Source organism: Watersipora subatra, chromosome 7 (genome assembly GCF_963576615.1).
Source record: "Watersipora subatra chromosome 7, tzWatSuba1.1, whole genome shotgun sequence".
In the NCBI taxonomy this organism is placed as follows: domain Eukaryota; kingdom Metazoa; phylum Bryozoa; class Gymnolaemata; order Cheilostomatida; family Watersiporidae; genus Watersipora; species Watersipora subatra.
This window is the reverse complement of record NC_088714.1, coordinates 1147732-1168808: the sequence shown is the minus strand read 5'-3', so window position 1 is coordinate 1168808 and position 21077 is coordinate 1147732. Positions and strand designations below refer to the sequence as shown.

Genomic DNA, 21077 nt, shown 5'->3' with positions numbered 1-21077 from the left:
AGTGGAACTACTCTCTAGCCACAAGTACATTAAGAAAAATAATTAATTTTTGAAGCAACAATATATTATTGTATATTGTATGATTAGATTATCAATTGTTAAATAGAATTTTTGAGAAAAACAGAAATGAAGTAGGAAGAATTGTATTTTATTACAGGTGGCAAATGTGCACCAAGATAGTAAATAACATTCCCATGCATGATCACCAACAGGTTCAATGCTGTCAGAGCAAAATGAAAAGGTATGAGAAGAGGCTGTGGCTATTGAATATACTTGTGATAGTCAGTCAAGGCATCACATAGACTTACAAATATATACTGTAGTTGCTGATAACAAACTTGTAGATAACTAGCATTACAACAAGAAAAATAAAGTAGAGAAATGCCAATAAATAAGTAAATAATTCAAGCATGAGAAAAAAATAAGAATAAGCAATAATAACAAGAGAAACAAGAATAAGCGATAATGAAAAGTGCGCCACAAATAGCAAGTTTCGACTAGACTATGAAAAGGAAGGACATGGTTGGTTCCTATTTCTCTTTAACTGCCTCGTAGTAAACTTTAACTCCTGAATACTTATAGGAGTTGGCAGGCGTTCTGAAGATAAATTTAAATGAGTCAGCAATGACTAGATGACCTTCATGACCAAAGTTCTTGTTCTCACTACCGCAGTACCTGCAAAATTAAATATCAACACGTATGTACATGAGAATAGTCACTCATATACTAAGTATATGAATAAGTAATACTTACATATACTAGATATATGAATATGTATCGCTTACGTGTACTAGATATATGAATATGTATCACTTACGTGTACTAGGTATATGAATATGTATCACTTACGTGTACTATGTATATGAATATGTATTACTTACGTGTACTAGGTATATGAAAATGTACTTCTTACGTGTACTAGGTATATGAATATGTATTGCTTACGTGTACTAGGTATATGAATATGTATCACTTACGTGTACTATGTATATGAATATGTATTACTTACGTGTACTAGGTATATGAATATGTACTACTTACATGTACTAGGTATATGAATATGTATTACATACATGTACTAGGTATATGAAAATGTACTACTTACATGTACTAGGTATATGAATATGTATTACTTACGTGTACTAGGTATATGAAAATGTACTACTTACATGTACTAGGTATATGAATATGTATTACTTACGTGTACTAGGTATATGAATATGTATTACTAACGTGTATTAGGTATATGAATATGTATTTCATACATCTTGTACATGTAAGTAATACATATTCATATACCTAGTACACGTAAGTAATACATAATCATATACATAGCACACGTAAGTGATACATATTCATATACATAGTACACGTACATAGTACATATACATAGTACACGTAAGTGAAACATTCATATACATAGTATACGTATGTAATACATATTCATATACCTAGTACAGGTAAGTAGTACATATTTATATGCCTAGTACACGTAAGTAATACATATTCATATACATAGTACACGTAAGTGATACATATTCATATACCTAGTACACGTAAGTGATACATATTCATATACATAGTACACGTAAGTGATACATATTCATATATCTAGTACATGTAAGTAGTACATTTTCATATACCTAGTCCACGTAAGTAATACATAATCATATACATAGTACACGTTAGTGATACATATTCATATACATAGTATATGTATGTACTTTTATTACCTTTGATTATTAATCAGTGTAAAACAGCTACTTAAGCGCTGAACTAAACTTGAAAGTCTTATGTCTATCACAACCTTAGCTGAGAATGTTGTAAGGAAGACTTGCATAGAACTCAAGATATAACTGTAAGCACTATACGACTACACAACTGATACATTATAAATTTGTCTATGACTAGATTTGCCTGCTGCATCATATCATGAGCTAGAGAAGGGAACTTACGGCCCGTGTTGGTCGCCCGCATTTACTTCTTTAATTGTGATAGAATCGATGCATGGATCCGCATGAACTCCAATAACAAAGTCTTGAGCAAACAGGTAGTATTTTTGATACTACAAAAGAGCAGAACTTTTGATTAGCGTTCGAATTTCTCACTAAACATGAAAGACATCAAAATGTATCTAAAAATGATATATTATAATTTTGAGCTGTTATTTTTAACTTGATGAGAAACTGGTAAAGTGAATCGCTATAAACCTACAAAAAATAACTGCAATTAGACACTCACGCCTTTAGGAAGGATAAATGTGTAGGAACTCTGGCAATTGCTTGGATACATTTGAGGATAGCCTGGTGAATAGATATAGCCCGCCTGAGAGTTGTCAACGGTCAAGGATTTGTCGCACTGTATTTGGTAAGCTGCGGTGACATGAGGGGGCAGCGTGTGCATAATAAAGTCGCCCTGAGTTGTCATAGGAGTTGTGGTTTGGCCGGCCACTCGTGTCTGAGAAGAGGTTAATCTTAGAGACCCACTCTCTACAAAGGTAGCGGTCTGAAAACGAGAGCCTTGGACGCTATAAGAAACCTGGAAACCTCGAGAAGATGTCACTTTAGGCGTGCGAAAGGAAAAGAACAGATATGGCCCACGTGACGATCTTGTTTCTGGTATTTTAGACTCACAGATCACCTCTAAAAGCAAAATATTTGTCAAGTTGCACATCCATTAGGGTGAACCTATGGCGTTAGTAGCACCTTATATCAGTAGCTACTTAAAGCACCTTAAGTTATTGTCACACTACTGGGAATCAGGTGAGTTTTAAATGGCTCTAATGATAACATTTTTACTTGAACACAGTAAATATTCCTACGCTATACTTAAAAGCGAGTACACTTTATTTTGTCAAATGTATACCTAGTTTAGCAATAGATTTGGTAAAGAATGCAAATGCGGCTCTCAAAGTGTTTTAATGGTATGTGCTTTTATGGCACACTTTCCAAATCACAGCAACAAATGTACAGATGTGGATACTGCAAGGCACTCAGGCTATGACAAGATAACTCTGAATTGTAGTACGGTGCTCTAATTTTGGCTAGCAGGGCATAATCAGTACATACAGTGGCTCTGCCTTCAGGTCACATACTCAAAATTTTGATTAGCCTTGGAACCAAAGAACCTGATGGGTTGATATCTGGAAATTTTGTGGGTGGCGACCCTTACCAAAACCCTCCTAACAAAAACTTAACTCAGGAGCTCCTGTGTAAAAGATTAGTGAGCTAAAAACTTGACCTGTAAATCCACAATCTTTCCTAGCATTGGCTAATAGTAGCTTTTGAGTGTGGAGAGCACAACTCCATCACTTAATTGTTTTAACTCGTCTCCACATCTAATTATTGTGCACAAAAACAAATGAAATCTATGCAGAGTAAAACACTATGTTTTCATTATGCGACTGATGCGGATTTGGAATTGTGCCCACGTTGATGTATCGTGCTTCCATGGACATTTGCGTGTTGCAGATTAAAAGGATTTCTAATCCAGAGGTCATAGCGCCGCACTTCTGTCTTACTTAGCGCTACACTTTTGGTCATAGCGCCGCACTTCTGTCTTACTTAGCGCTACACTTTTGGTCATAGCGCTGCACCTCTGTCTTACTTAGCGCTACACTTTTGGTCATAGCGCCGCACTTCTGTCTTACTTAGCGCTACACTTTTGGTTATAGCGCCGCACTTCTGTCTTACTTAGCGCTACACTTTTGGTCATAGCGCCGCACTTCTGTCTTACTTAGCTCTACACTTTTGGTCATAGCGCCGCACTTTTGTCTTACTTAGCACTACACTTTTGAAATTGGAATGACTTCAATGTGGAAAGTGTTTTAAGTTGAGTCGTTTGCGCGGATTTTTTTGAGTATGATTCACAAGTGCCGTTTCCATCTTTCACAAGCATGAAATGTTCAATAAAAATTAGTGAAAATAAAACTCGTTCGACTTGCCGGCTTTTGTCAGGGATTAACTGTCTCATGAAAACATAGCGAGATTAACTGTCTCATGAAAACATAGCGAGATTAACCGTCTCATGAAAACATAGCGAGATTAACTGTCTCATGAAAACAGAGCGAGATTAACTGTCTCATGAAAACATAGCGAGAATTGAATACGCTTACCCGCTGGCTGATTAGGTTCAGGATGGATAATAGCAAGGTAATTGGTGCACTGATAGGTCATCTGGATGGTGAAATACTTGCCCCAAGTCAGCGTAATGCTGCTGCCATAGCCTAAAACAGGAGCAAATGTATTCTCTATAACAATTAGCATTCAGCTGGCGTATGAATGAAAAAAATTGAAGGAATCTTCAAGTACTGTCAATTATGTGCACGGGCAGGTGATATGAGATGGTGTTAGTCAATTGTAGAAGAAAGAATTCATGGATTTACTAATAGAATGACATAAAAATCTCAGGTACTTGAAATTTTCATTCATAACTTTTTCTACAAGTCTAAGTTGGCCTATATAAGTTGGTGTATATAAGTTGGCCTATATAAGTTGGCCTATATAAGTTGGCCTATATAAGTTGGTGTATATAAGTTGGCCTATATAAGTTGGCCTATATAGGTTGGCCTATATAAGTTGGCCGATATAAGTTGGCCTATATAAGTTGGCCTATATAAGTTGGCCTATATAAGTTGGCCTATATAAGCTGGCCTATATAAATTGGCCTATATAAATTGGCCTATATAAGTTGGCCTATATAAGTTGGTCTATGTAAGTTAGCCTATATAAGTTGGCCTATATAAGTTGGCCTATATAAGCTGACTTATATAAGTTGGCCTATATAAGTTGGCCTATATAAGTTGGCCTATATAAGTTGGCCTATATAAGTTGGCCTATATAAGTTGGCCTATATAAATTGGCCTATATAAATTGGCCTATATAAGTTGGCCTATATAAAAAAAATCATTGAGGGAATTATAGACCTATGATGGAGTAGAATAGAAAAAACTCTGCTAGTCTTGAGCCTCAATCTCTGTTAGACTGTGTCAGCTTAGAGCAACTTTCAAGTGTTGTGACACTTGACCTTATTTGGTTTCTATGTCGTTGTAGTATTTCTATGTAATTGGAGGACTTATATATAGTTGGAGTACTTCTATGGCACTGGAGTGCTTTTATGTAGTTCAAGTACTTGTGTGTAATATAAATACATCTTTGTAGTTCGATTACATCTATGTAGTTCAATCACATCTATGTAGTTCGATTACATCTATGTAGTAGTAGTAGTAGTAGTAGTAGTGATAGTAGTAGTAGTTTATATGAAACACTTGTTGAACTTGCTGTTCAACTATAGCACAGGTCCCTCTAGACCTGTTAGACGAAAAATGCAAATATGCACCTAGCTTGGTTGAGTTACAAGGTGCCAGGCATTTTACAGCAAATGAATGAAAATAAAGATTTGATTTTAATAAACATTTCTTACTGATCCCTAAATGACCCAAACGCTTATTTCACTGTAGACTCAGAATAGCTTATTGCCAATCTTAGACCCTTACTTGACGCGTCGATTGCCCAATTACAGTACTTTTGCTTTTGGATGGTGCGGGGATAGCCATCAGTTTCTAAAGTTCCACTGCGAAAGGTAAGAAACTTGAATCCTCCTGAGCAGGCACTCACTAAACCAGGATCGTTTGCTCCCTGACACCTTTTACCTACAAGATAAACCATTCTTCAATTTTAAAACCTGAGCATTTTTTGTGAAAAGTATTAAAAATTATTTTGAGAGGTTGGCTACCTGATGACCGGCTAAATGGCTGCTAAAGGGATGCACTATATGAGTGATTAGCCTAATGCCCAGGTTGCACGGGTATTAAAAACAGTTTATAAATAGTGGCAGGTAATGTAGTTGCTTGCTACTGCCATTAGCCTGGCACATTGCCAATGGCTAATTTGAGTAAGCTAGTATTGCTAAATTTACTAATAAGAGCTGTGAGAGCAAGATTTAGTGATGTTGCGCTGTAATACAGAGTGCTATGCGTATTTCAGAGTAGATAACCAGATAACCTAATGAATCAATTGCATCTTGCTAGCTCAATGGGTTAGTTTATTGCCTGGTGAACGGGAGGTTCCGAAATCTAATCTTCTGTGATATGGATTCTTCATGGCTAAATACTAATAGCTATAGCTGGACAGACCAAATTACAGACGACACAAACAATGAGATTTATATATATAGCTGCATGAGTTATTGCTTGCCAACTTGCACTGTTTACAAAAGATATATGCTTATAAGGGTCGATGTATCAAGTGCAACTGAAGAGCACACATGCTCAAAAATAAAAATCAGGCGGTAGACAGTCTGAACAAAGTTTAGCGCAAAAAAAGAAAGGTTGAAGTGACCTTTAGTGGAGCTCTCTGCTGTTGCGTAATAAGCCAATTGGAAGCCAAGACCAGCCACTTGAGAGTTAGACATAAAGTGTACAAACATTGTATTTCCTGAGGCTTTGTATTCTCTGTTCACCTGTAACGTACATGATTTCCATTACTGATTAGCTCAATTTTTGCGCGTGAGATCTAAAAAGCTCCTAGGAATGCGAGTAGAACAGCATTACTATATCTACTGACAGCACTTTCCAGATGGATTAGACAAGCAATAAATGAAGGCCATTCTTGCGTTAGCCTATTTGTTAAGTTGGCCATTTTGCTTTCACATCATCCCAGCTCGTGGCATGGTATCTATTCTCAACAGGATTCCAGAAATGAGTTGGATTTATAAATGGAATGTTCTGGAAGCTATGGCATGCACACAGTGTCAGCTTATCTGATCCAATCTTAAAGGCTGGTAGCTAGCACAGAATTTAGCATGACTGGGGTAGTAATACATGTTCTCTTCCCTCTCTTTTGGTCACATACAGTAATACTTCAACTTACGAGTGCTCCAACGTACGAGAAACTTAAGATACGAGCCAGCTTTCTAGCAAGTTTTAGCACTAACATACGAGCCATGTTTGAGATACGAGCACTTGAGTGAGTTGCCAAGTATGTCGGAGGTGTTTTATTAGAACAGCATCACTCTGTATTTTTCAACTGCTCAGGTTATACTGTTGTACCGTGTTTTTTTGTGCACGATTTTCTGTGCAGAATTATGTGAATTAAAAGTACTGTGCGTAGACCGAAAGTTTGCCAGTAAAATGAAAGATAATACAAAGAAAAAGCAAATGATAACAGTCGATATTAAACGGAAAAGTATTGAAAAATATGCGAAATGTGTATGCGTGATTCAGATAGCTCGGCAATATGACAGAAATACATTCATAATTATCAAACAGAAGGATTATATTCAGGGCATTTAGTTCGCAAAAGGACTAGCCATAGTTTCTAAACGGTGCAGCGATCTTCACGACCGCTGATGGCATTGGACAAACAATTGGCCGGTGACAGCGTAACTGAAACGATGCAATGTGAAAAGGCCGGCGCTATCTATCCAAACTGTTTAATAGACATTCGGACAAGTTGGCTAGTGATCGTGTGTTAACCATTTGTGACGACACCTGTGTTCGTCCTAATCGCGACATGTTGCAAGGGCGACAAAGGCAAACGTCCTTAGATAGGTTTATCTTAAAACGGCCGGCTAGTCGTGAAAGCGAAAAAAAGGAAAGATTTCTCGCTAACCAGTGAGAAATTTCAAACTATGAGCGCCGAAGAAATTTTAATTACGTTTAGTTGAAAATGAAAGTTTGCTTTTAGGTTTGCTTCTAAGTTTGTCTTTTAACACTTTGATAAAATCTAAATTTATCAAAGTCAACTGTTGTAACGAAGGATAACTTATATCTCCCTCCCTGGCAAATGCGAGTGTTAACTGCTATTGTATGTATTTAATTTTACATTTTAATTAATCACATTTCCTTGCATTATTTTTTATTTGTTGCTTTTTGAAAGCATGTAGTACGTAAGGACAATAGCCAACATGTTCTTTCTGTTACAACATCTTGTTTTGAGTGTTTTATTTGCCTTTTTTTAGAGTATGGAAACCAATCAATATATATTTAATTGTTCTATATATAAATTAATTGCACCAACATGCGAGTAAATTGACATACGAGCTCAGTCTCGGAACGCATTAAGCTCGTAAGTTGAAGTATGACTGTAGTCTTAAAACAATAATTTCTACTGATTTGTGTGAGTCAGTAGATCGCCACTTACTATAAAAGTAGTATTAGCCTTATTACTGACAGACTCACCCCATGGCCACAGATCCTCATGATTAGTGGGTAGGAGTAGCTGGGACCATCGTATAAGGCAACATAGTCATCGGTGCAACCCTGGCTTGACTCTAGGTCTAAGAACTGTACTCGCAGCGTCACAAACTGTTACACAAAGATGAGTACACCGCTATACATTTTGGTTATGAAATTACTTATGCATATTAAAGCTCAAGGCAAAAGGATGGTTTTAAAGCCAGCCATTACCGATTGGTCAGAGATAGAGAGATATAGATAAATAGTTTAGATTCAGAGGCTACTCACATGGCCATCAGGCACGGTAATGTTGTACTTGCCGCTGTCACCATTTGCATATTGCTTTGGAAAGTTTGGAGAATGAATGTGTCCAAAGCACCCTATAAACTTGTCGTCTATGGCAGTGTATGTCTTGTACCCACTAGCAGTACCGACTGCAATATAACGATAGAGAAAATACAATTCCACCTAAAGAGAAATCCTTTGAAATAAAAATATCAGATCTGCTGTCCGCTCTATTTTCTCATAAGCACTGTGTCATTCTGCAAACAATTAATACTTGGCTCCACAATAAAACTAAATTGTAGGCCAAATCTTCTCACCATTTAATGCATATGTTATTTAATTTTTATTTAATTGTTATTTAATTATTTAATTTAACTCAGCTAAAACTATAGGCAATGTCTATTAACAGTTGCTGACTTTAAGTCTGGCATAGACACGTAGGCATAGGTATTTCTACCAGAATATAGATAAACAAACACTTTGTATTAAAAAACAAACCATTTTTATGAAGAATTAAACGACTTCCATTAAAAATGAAAAATATCCATCGAGCTAAAGAAAATCTCTAATAGATAACTTCAATTAAATGATAAACTGTCTGCATTAAAAAATGCACAAACTCGTCTTAGGAAACAGACAACTTTCCCAAAAATGAAAAACTTTTCAACAAGTTTATACAACACTAAGCAGAGAATAGTGTATAATAAGGGACGACCTCCTTCTGGTAAGCAGAATCTATAGTACAGCAAACCGTCAGCATATCATATGTTGACTAGTAAACATCCTAGCTGTAACGTACATGTAGATGCTAACCAGACAAAGTAGAGTTTAAGTAACTACAAGGTTTTATGTCTACTTTGATTTCATTACGAAAGTAAGAAACGGGCTGAGTTTGTATTAATACACTTACCCAACAGTATGATTATTATTGATGTTATATCCGCCATATTGAGTTACACCCAAGCTCTATAAAGCTATTTCACAGAATGGTTAGATATTTAGCGTATGGGACCTTTTATAGTTTGTGGAAAGTTGCGCAACAGTTAGTGATGCATGGTTCAAACTATATGACATTACGTAAGGTTTGCCTATCTCGCAATCTCACCTGCGAATAGTGGCAGGGTGATGCTACGGTCAGTGATACAGTTATTAAGTCGAGACTTGAGGCATGACACATGACAGCAAGTGCTTTGCTATGGAACCTTGAAGGGGCCCCAAACTGGCAATCCTTATAGGTCTTAATAGTAGTGACAGTTTAGCAAAGATTCAAATACCTTATTTGGTGACTAGGTACTAATGAGAACTCATGGATTAATGGAAGAGAGAGCCGAGAAAAATGTCGGTTATCCTTAGCTAGCTACCTAACTGTTCTTACAAAAAAAGGTACTGATTCCTATCAATACAAATTGTCTCTGAATGTCTAGCTGCAGCCTGCCTCTCTTCAAAAGGATTCAGTAAGCTACTAGGAGTTTGCTTTTCTTGGAGCCGACCAGGTTCAAGCTTGGATCTTGTATTGAATGGTGCTAAAAGACTATTTTTACAAAACAAAAGGAGAATTTTAAAAGCTCTCTTTCATCATTTAAAAGAAATTCTATGCATTCATTCACCATGTGTAGTATATGGAGCTTACAAGACACTGCAAAACATACGAATCTTTCTAGTAACACAATGTTGAGAATACTCGGAAGAGACCAGAGAAGATTAAATTTACTCTATTAACATCAGCCTATATTAGAGCCGTTGAATAGATAATAACTACATGTATTATGTATGAGTAGGCAACTAGTTATCAATCTCAAGTATGTCTGTGAGTATTGACAGCTTTCTTCACTGAGAGAGGAGCCTTCGCCTAGGATGCGACTTTCAAACAACAGGTTGGGGTTGAACTCCCAAAAAGGCTGCTGGTGGCAGGAATAACATCTAACCTTGACTTGCTCTCTGCAGCTTGGCATGTCTCCAGTTGTTGGTATCCTTGCCACTGGACACAGACATGTCCAGGCAAGATCGCAGAGCCATTGTTTGTGCAACTATGGCTTTTAAAACACTTGTCTGCTTGCAGTAAGCTTAGCAGACATCATACTCGTACTTGGAGGGATTGCTCACACAAAAAATTTGCACCAAATGCACTTCCGTGTGTGCAACTATTTCCAGGCTTATCTACACAGAGTGTGTAGGTTATGTACAGTGGCTGGTCTAAGCTATATATATATATATATGAAGTTTATTAAAAGCTACAGGTTAAAATCATAACTACTAATAGTTTCATGCAATCGCGTTCCAACGCGATTGCATGAAACTAATAGTAGTAATGATTTTACCCTGTAGTTTTTAATAAACTTCATACACAGCTCTAATTGACTCAATTATTGAGCACTTTACTTTACAGTGTAAACTACATATACTATATATAAAGAGATGTCTTGGCTAAATACCTACATGTGTACATGTTTTATTTAAGATTAATATATATATATCCATTGAGAGTTGACAATATGAAGAATGAATTGGGCAAAACTATCGACCTCGAGAGAGCAGTTATACCATGAAGCAAGGCTGACTGCTAAGAATGACTGAAAACATGTACATAAAATATAATTCTCTCTTTGACAAGCTGAACAGGTAGAAACAGGTTGAAGGGATGAATGTATTTGTCTTACATTCAGAAGCAATATGTCATTACACACAAAGATTTGACGTCATTCACAGCATTACACTCGCGCAGACCATAATGGCCACTGAATCAAACGGAAGAGGAAAGTAACTTTACCGTGTCAATGTCATACAATGTTCTGTTAAGACCATTATTTGTCCACGGGTAACCGGGCGGAGAACTGAACAGAGAACATTGAATGCAATAATGTACTGAAGGTTAAAGGGAACTAGCAATTAGCGCCAATTTGAAGAGGTCATTGAGATTACTGACATCTAATTACGCAATAAATAGTACATATAATAATACATAATAATAATACATGTAATGTTATTACAGGTAAAGAAACAGGTAATAAAGCTTAGGCTCACTGATGAAGACATATCTCTAGCAATGTTTAAAAACGAAAGTGCTTGTACAATATCAACATTTTAAAATAATAAACGACCAGCTTGAATTGTTCGATGAAGTATGTATCTGTATATGCCAACTGTTAACAAGTGGACAGGTTAAGATGATCAATGTATGTATAGAAACCGTAGCAATGCTAAAAATAAAATTTACACTTTTACATCATTGATGAAAAATCAAAGAGATAAAAATACTATGTACAATGAAACACGAAGATACAAAACAGCAAAGGGATTATTTATAAAACCATCTACAAGATCCTACAATTGTCAAGAGCTGAACAATACGGAAAGACCCGTTTCTAAAACACCAACTTTGGGCTATTAATGACAAGAGATAATGTCTTTGGCAGCCACTAAACAGTACTCCAAGTCAACCGCTGTTGCAGCCACCACACAGTACCCCAGGTCAACCGCTGTGGCAGCCACTACACAGTACCTCAAGTCAACCGCTGTGGCAGCCACTAGACAGTGCCCCAGGTCAACCGTGACATGTGATCCGTCTTCTTCTTTGTAGACTTGACGAAGCCAAGAAATTGCATTTCTGCGGTTGAATGGGTGAATCTTGCGCTGTAAGATACAATATCGACTGGGTATAACATGACGAATTTTGAAGACATACAGAAACATTCAACAAGAATAGTAGAAATAGAAACTGATATTACAACAATAGGTAAATAGTTACAATACAACAGTGTGTGTTAGTTATACTAGTTGAAGTAAATTTTGCGTTAAACTTATTCTCTCTCTATTTCATTATCTTTCTATGCGCCTGTCTATTGATCTACCTCACATGACGCATGTATTTGTACCACATTTACTTGACTTAGTTGCAGTGCTCATTTACTTGCGGACCCAGTAGGACCACCTGGATCGCATTTTGTAAATTTTTCAACTAGACCAATGTGTAGTGGGTGTCACTGATTGGTGTGGTTTAAACTAATCCATTATTACGATAATTTTACTTTTAATATCACTTTAAATTGATTTTTCTCTTTTTTTCTAAACAACTAGGTCTATGCGGCAAAGAAAAATATGTACATATGTCTAAAATAAAAATATATTTTTACTAGAATAAGAGTGGTGTCTGTTTGTCCATGCGAAACCAGGGTTAGAAGTCAGGATAAAAGATAGCTTTCAACGATACTTCAGCTTGTGACATTCAGCTTAATAAACCTACACAAACACCTGCACCGATCAACGATACTTCAGCTTGTGATATTCAGCTTAATAAACCTACATAAACACCTGCACCGATCAACGATACTTCAGCTTGTGATATTCAGCTTAATAAACCTACACAAACACCTGCACCGATCAACGATACTTCAGCTTGTGACATTCAGCTTAATAAACCTACACAAACAACTGCACCGATCAATGATACTTCAGCTTGTGACATTCAGCTTAATAAACCTACACAAACACCTGCACCGATCAACGATACTTCAGCTTGTGACATTCAGCTTAATAAACCTACACAAACACCTGCACCGGTCAACGATACTTCAGCTTGTGACATTCAGCTTAATAAACCAACACAAACACCTGCACCGATCAACGATACTTCAGCTTGTGACATTCAGCTTAATAAACCTACACAAACACCTGCACCGATCAACGATACTTCAGCTTGTGACATTCAGCTTAATAAACCTACATAAACACCTGCACCGATCAACGATACTTCAGCTTGTGATATTCAGCTTAATAAACCTACACAAACACCTGCACCGATCAACGATACTTCAGCTTGTGACATTCAGCTTAATAAACCTACACAAACAACTGCACCGATCAATGATACTTCAGCTTGTGACATTCGGCTTAATAAACCTACACAAACACCTGCACCGATCAACGATACTTCAGCTTGTGACATTCAGCTTAATAAACCTACACAAACACCTGCACCGATCAACGATACTTCAGCTTGTGACATTCAGCTTAATAAACCAACACAAACACCTGCACCGACCAACGATACTTCAGCTTGTGACATTCAGCTTAATAAACCTACACAAACACCTGCACCGATCAACGATACTTCAGCTTGTGACATTCAGCTTAATAAATCTACACAAACACCTGCACTGATCAACGATACTTCAGCTTGTGATATTCAGCTTAATAAACCCACACAAACACCTGCACCGATCAAACACCTTTACATATTTTTCAATTATTGTGCAGTTACTTATTCTTTGTGCATTATCGACACACTTGACGATCTCTCACTAGACTGCCAGAGTACTAGTATACATAATAGAGACCCCCTACAAATCATTTTCTCTCCCAAATGCAGCAACCGAGAAAATGATACTTTTAAGGCTAATTATAGGATTCTCGTTATTCAAACCCAATTTGAGAACTTGCACTCACTATACATTTTACCTTATATGGATTTCTTACGTAAAGCAAAGAAAAACCTTCACATAATATCTTTATCATATGGAATTTACATTAAATAGGTTTACATTATAGGAGTGTCTGCTCTATAATACTTTCAGTGGAGCCAACATGTTGAACATTAATTATTTTCCATCATTGACTGTTTCTCCTTGCTGCTAGAGACCGATATCAAAGCTCTAGGAAGCTACTCGCAACAAATCACTAATACAAATGGTTCAACCACATGACGCTTTAGTATACTGTAGATTGCAGTCATATTCCCATAGTGCCGAATGTATGACAAGTGTCACATGTACCCTGTCACTACTTACCAAAGCTCCTTATTATCAACCGTATGGCTACTGTCACCTTCATGAATGGCAAGAAATGCCTGCATCCAATCATAAACATTGATCAAGGCACCGCACTCAAGGTGCAGTTTGAATGCTAAAGATGTATCAGGTAGCCTTGGAGTCACACTCTCTATGCTTGGTAGCGGTCCGATAGCCTGAATACAGAGATAACATTGGTGCAAAGCCGCATGCCATGCTTCCTATGATACTATTACTAGTACTAATAAAGCTAGAAGTCAGGGCAGTATCTAAATATCTGAGCTTGGTGAAAGTCATAAAGACTCAAATGTCATCTAGATGTACACTCTAGCGGCTCTAGCCTAACAAACCTCTATTGTTTGTACACTCTAGCGGCTCTAGCCTAACAAACCTCTATTGTTTGTACACTCTAGCGGCTCTAGCCTAACAAACCTCTATTGTTTGTACACTCTAGCGGCTCTAGCCTAACAAACCTCTATTGTTTGTACACTCAAGCGGCTCTAGCCTAACAAACCTCTATTGTTTGTACACTCTAGCGGCTCTAGCCTAACAAACCTCTATTGTTTGTACACTCTAGCGGCTCTAGCCCAACAAACCTCTATTGTTTGTACACACTAGCGGCTCTAGCCTAACAAACCTCTATTATTTGTACACTCTAGCGGCTCTAGCCTAACAAACCTCTATTGTTTGTACACTCTAGCGGCTCTAGCCTAACAAACCTCTATTGTTTGTACACACTAGCGGCTCTAGCCTAACAAACCTCTATTATTTGTATAAAATAATGAAAATAGTAGGGTAAATGGTAACCATAACTGTTCAAGGAGAATGCAAGTTTTATGCAACTCTATTAAATAGCTGTGCCCGGTCAGCAGAGGTCAAAGTGATAGGTTACTCTGGTTGACACAAGCTTAGGTTTCGTTAGTTGACCAGTAACAGATGTCTCTAATCTACAGGACACATCAACAGAAGTCTGGGTAGAGTACTGATGTACTTATATTAAGATTATATTATATTAAGACTAAAAGCGCTTGATGCAGAAACAATCCTACATGATAAGAATCAGATTCTGGATCACTCCACCGAGCATTTCAACCAGTTTCCTAATGTCCCAGGAATGACAGAGCCGAGTTCTATAGATAACCTCATGCAAAGACCAATCATGAGTTGTCCGGATGAACTACCTGACAAAACGGAAATTATCGCTGCTGTCGCCATAACGAAAGAGAATAGAGCACCTGGTGGTATGGAGTATGGAAACACGGTCAGTAGCTACAAAAACACTATTTGAACTGATTAAAGATACATGTATATGGGAGGAGGAAATGCCACATGATTGGAAAGATGCTAACATCATACCTCTACTTAAGAAAGGAGATCGTAAGGGCTGTGGGAACTATAGAGGTGTTTCTCTCCCATCAATTGTTGACCAGATTATAGCCTGTGTACTACTCAACAAAATCAATAAAGTGACATCACCAGATGTACTGCCTGAGACTCAGTGTAGATTTCATGAGTGATGTGATACAATGGATATGTTCAGCCTCTGGCAAGTACAGGACAAATGGTTAGAACAAAACATGTCTTTGTATGCCATTTCATTGACTTCACCATGGCCTCTGATATGGTCTCAAGGCAAGGTCTCTGGATAGTTTTCTGAAGAAGTTGGGCTGCACCGACAAAATAATAAACTGATAAGATCCTTGCATGACATATGCAGGCTCAAGTGATCCAGGCAAATCTTGCTTCAGACAAGTTTTTGGTAGAAAATGGTGTCGAGCAGTTCTGTCTCGGCACCAACTCTTTTCTCACTATATTTTGGAGTCTACATTCAAACAAGACATGACGCCAATCTCTTCGGAGTCTCTCAGTTCAAATCTAGCCCGCGCACCAGCAAGTTCCTTGTCATGGAGATGTTGTTCTTTGAGGACACGCAACGACTTATAGATTAATTTGTCAGAGCAGTTTCAGCTTAAAGATAAACATAAAGAAAACAGAGTGTGTATATCAACCTGCAGAGTTTCTGCATCCACTAACATATCCTACAGATAAACAACAGGTTTATAGACAGAGAGTACAGATTCCAAATACCTGGTGGTACCGTATCCAGTAATGTTAAAATTGATAAACAACTTAGTAACAGAATTGGAACTGCCAGTGTTTCCATAGGAAAATTTTAAAATCGTTTGTGGAGGAGCAAGCATGTAACCCTCAAAGCTAATTGTAAGGAATACAGAGCTGTAATCCCAAGAGCCCTATTATATGGAGCTAAAACCGGGACAGTGTACCGAACGCAAGTGAAGACACTACACGCAGTCAAGATAGACAACTACGCAGCATAATGAGTCTCATTTGCAAAGATAAGAATATTTCTTGATGAACACCGAAATCCTAAGATGGGATGGCCTCCTACCCATAGCAGACATCCTAATAAAAACACTTAAGATGGCTAGTAGGTGTCTGTACTATACATACTTACACTAGTAGAGGTTTGTAATAAACTTACACATCTATTCCACAATTGAAATGACAAATATGTCACTACTATTCATAGAACTATGTAATAACCAGAGAGCAGTTGGTGATACGCTTTCTTCTATCTACATTAATCCGCCAGCCCATACCTGTGCCATACTTACATCTATATACATGTTGGGTTTGCTGAGAGCGGAGAAAACAGCAACTCTCGGCATGGCATTTATGGCAGCCTTCAATGATTTGATATTCTCATAGTAGAACAATTCATAGAGTGGCAGTTGTCTGTGGTGTTCCAATTCGGCGCTGAGTCAAGAAAAATAAACATAGACTAGACAAGACCTACACTTAGCCTTGTAGGGAGTTGAGATAAAACTGTGCGACTCTGAGCCAGTAACACACATCATTGGAACGCATCGTACGTCAAGAGAGATACAAAAACAGCTTACACATAGACAAATCAGTACCTACCTACATGTTGCTAAAATCTACCTACTGTACACTAGGTCTTGCTTCAACAAACACTCTGTGATCACACCCATGCACCCGCACCACCATGTGATCACACCCACGCACCGCCATGTGATCACACCCTCGCACCCGCACCACCATGCAAGCGGGCAGACACAACATACTTCCAGTTCTATCCAAGATTGATCGGACAAAAAGATACCAATAATCATAGAACCTGCGTAGCCAAGCTTACAGAAGGTGTAATGTGAATTCTATTTGGGACAAGGTAAAAGGAATTGTGATTTGTAAGAGCTGGTTGCTTTTTGATGAATGACAAGGGGAGTATTGAATGGCTGAAAAGATACGAGCTACTGGACTATCATTCTCACATATCTAATGTTGCAGAGAGTCCCCCGTCTGGTAATAATACTAAAAGGAGAGAACCTTAAACAGTAGCAATATTGAGTGTAATTTCATGACACTCTAGATGAAAACTGTAATTTCAAAAATTTCTAAATGTCAAAAACAATTTGTAATTGAATTGTATGTGTATTATATATAACACAGCTGGCCACTCAACCATGCCACCCATTCAACTACGCCACCTGTTCAACCATTTCACCCATTCAACCATACCACCCATACCACCCGTTCAACCATGCCACCCGTTCAACCATACTACCCGTTCAACCATGCCAACCGTTCAACCATACCACCCGTTCAACCATGCCACCTGTTCAACCATACTACCCGTTCAACCATGCCAACCGTTCAACCATACCACCCGTTCAACCATGCCACCTGTTCAACCATTTCACCCATTCAACCATACCACCCGTTTAACCATACCACCCGTTCAACCATGCCACCCGTTCAACCATACTACCCGTTCAACCATGCCAACCGTTCAACCATACCACCCGTTCAACCATACCACCTGTTCAACTATGCCACCCGTTCAACCATGCCTCCTGTTCAACTATGCCACCCGTGCAACCGAGTCATTTGTTAAATTTTACAATCTGTTCGACTGCTTTACCTGTTCAACCATGCGAACTCAGATGTGTCACCCATTCAATCATGCCAGCACTTTCACTGTGCCACTTGTTCAACCATGCCACCGCTTCACTGTGTTACCTACTCAAGCGATCAGCTACATGGACGGCTTACCTTATAAAACTTGCGCGTACATGTGACTTGTGTGAGCTTTACTAGCTGTACTCATAATAATCCCTAGCAGTTTACTGCTGCTCAAATCAATATTGAGGAATAGAATTGAGGGCTGACTACCATTAGTTTTTACCAATAAGTATTGATTATCTGTCGCTAGCTGCTTCATGAATTACTCTGGGCATTTCTTTACAACTATCTCAAACGATTTGACTATAAAAACTGCATCTAAAGTGTCCATTGGAAACCAAGACTTTCAATGAAACAGACAGTTCAATATAGCGAGCCCACCTGAAGAATGTATAAAGTGTATCGCTAGCCTCAGATCGTATTTGCTCATAGAGCGTAACACGATGAGGACGATTCCCTTGTAGAGTCTTACGTAGTGTGTACATATCCATCTTCTTGTCAAACAGTGACTTCTTGCCTTGCTGAGTCTGAGAGACCTCTGTCTCAGCTAGCAGCTCTGGACAGTAAGAGCAGAAGGGGCTGGATGTGTGCTTTTTTTCTTATAGCAACAAGATACATAGAATATCCCACAGCAACAAGATACATAGAATATCTTATAGCAACAAGATACATAGAATATCTTATAGCAGCAAGATACATGGAATATCTTATAGCAACAAAATGCATAGAATATCTTATAGCAACAAGATACATGGAATATCAACATTACAACGTATTATAGCAATTCAATCAAGCTCTGCTGTTTTACTGCATAGAGTTAGATATTTGACTTTTGGAGAATAAAAATTCAGCAAAGCAAGTATCCAGGATAGGAGAAAAGTTTGGTTGGCATGACATAGATATATGAAATACAGAGGTGGTTGAGATGTCAATATTGACTAGCCAATAGTATCGTAAGAGAGGAGTTGTAGCTGCACAATCAAGGATTAGTTTTCTTGCACAACTTACACAACAATAAAAAGAGGGCCACTAGTTGGAATGTTATCATTGAGAGGAAAAATCTAGATGAAGCACATTTTACACCTGTGGCAATGTTCCTTCCTGCTGTTGCAGTTATTACCTTTAGTCATACTGCTTAAACTTGGTTTAGCGGACTATTTAAAACTACATACATCTGATGACCTTATGACATACATCTGATGACCTTACGACATACATCTGATGACCTTACGACATACATCTGATGACCTTATGACATACATCTTATGACCTTGCGACATACATCTGATGACCTTACGACATACACCTGATGACCTTACGACATACATCTGATGACCTTGCGACATACATCTGATGACCTTATGACATAGGGGAGTAGTAGGTAATGTGGACAGCTGGGTAATGTGGACAGGTAAATTATTAGCTAAAGTTTATAACCAATTCCACTTGTTTCATAATATAAAACCTTTCCTTTTCCTGTTAGAAGAAGTTACATGCTAATTTGTAAGTCTCTATCCATCATACATCAATCTGTAAGCATCTTAATATTTATCATACAAATAGTAATTTTTAATTAAATTTTACTACCTGGGTTACCTAGTGTGAATGTTGTTGGAACTTTTGGGGCAATATATACACAAACAAAGCATATTGTGCTGTTTATCTCTATTGATTTTGAGAAAGCAACTCCTGACTATGACTGAGATTTATCAACATTTGTAATAATATATAAGATGGGATAATGTGGACATGTCCACATTACCCTTATGCCATGTCCAAATTATCCTATGCTGCAAGGCGTATAATATAAACTGCCTAATTTGCTAGTTTCAATGTTAAGTCTAAATTGTTACTACTAGGCTTACTAGTAAATTCACAAATATACATGTATGTACATGTCAATTTCTCAGTCCAACAATTATTTGCCAACAACTACGAATGCAAAAGTGGATGATGTATTGCACAATCTATTGATTGTGATTGGTAGACGCAAGTTTTTTTAAATCTTGTAATTAGAAAATGAATGTTAAATTAATTGCCTTAATTTAATTAAAACTATTGCCTCTGAAGAATTGGAAGTAGACTTTTACCGGCACCGGAGTGGGAAGTTTTTCAAGCCAGACCTACCAGATTGTACACGTGGGAGCCACAGCCACCTCGAATTAGTCTTACCTAAACCACTGTCACAGGGAAATACAGAAATAACCAGAAGTGGACTCATATTTGGTTTTAAGCCATCAACATTCAATTTAAGATAGACATAATTTGTTATATCAACAACACTAGAAGACAATCTGAGTTATTACCATGACTTAGTAGAATTATTATTTTATATTGTCATATTTGAATTATTCCTGTACAGTTAACGTTAAATTGAATATAACCAAATGTATATATTACTTGTAGTTATTTAAATATCTGAAAATTTTTTACTTTTAATGACAAAAAATGACATGCTCACACTACTCAGCGCACCTGTCCACATTACCCACCGATGGTGGGTAATGTGTACAGCAAGATTGTCCACAATACCCATCAATGGTGGGTAATGTGGACAATCTTGCTGTATACAATATGGTGGCTTCTGGGAAAACTATTGCTTGTATTACAAAACACGCAATTTAGAAAAGAGAGCCAACAAGCTCTGCAAGCTAAATATATAATTTAGAGTATTCTAAAGAGAATAGAATAGTGGTAACTGTAACGAAAAAAAACTGTCCACATTACCCACTTCTTCCTTACATCTGATAACCTTACGACATACATCTGTTGACCTTACGACATACATCTGATGACCTTACGACATACATCTGTTGACCTTATGACAT

The 21077-nt window shown here is 37.6% G+C and overlaps 2 protein-coding genes across 2 annotated transcripts in view; both read right to left on the bottom strand.

The window, feature by feature from the left end:
- Positions 1-530: 530 nt before the first annotated feature.
- On the bottom strand, positions 531-10477 carry LOC137399714 (tolloid-like protein 1). The gene is made up of 9 exons (XM_068085922.1): positions 10387-10477; positions 8465-8610; positions 8180-8305; positions 6339-6459; positions 5495-5650; positions 4115-4225; positions 2242-2642; positions 1956-2065; positions 531-675 (listed from the first exon to the last, which is right to left on the bottom strand). The coding sequence occupies exons 1-9, from the start codon at positions 10475-10477 to the stop codon at positions 531-533; spliced, it is 1407 nt and encodes a 468-aa protein (XP_067942023.1).
- Positions 10478-11465: 988 nt separating this feature from the next.
- The window catches only part of LOC137399908 (origin recognition complex subunit 3-like), a 30353-nt gene continuing 20741 nt past the window's right edge, over positions 11466-21077 (bottom strand). The window contains exons 13-16 of the mRNA XM_068086170.1: positions 18631-18805; positions 16881-17022; positions 14245-14420; positions 11466-12091 (exon numbers count right to left, since the gene is read on the bottom strand). Coding sequence (XP_067942271.1) covers positions 11986-12091; positions 14245-14420; positions 16881-17022; positions 18631-18805 — 599 coding nt within the window. The 3' untranslated portion in view covers positions 11466-11985. The remainder of the gene's footprint in view (positions 12092-14244; positions 14421-16880; positions 17023-18630; positions 18806-21077) is intronic.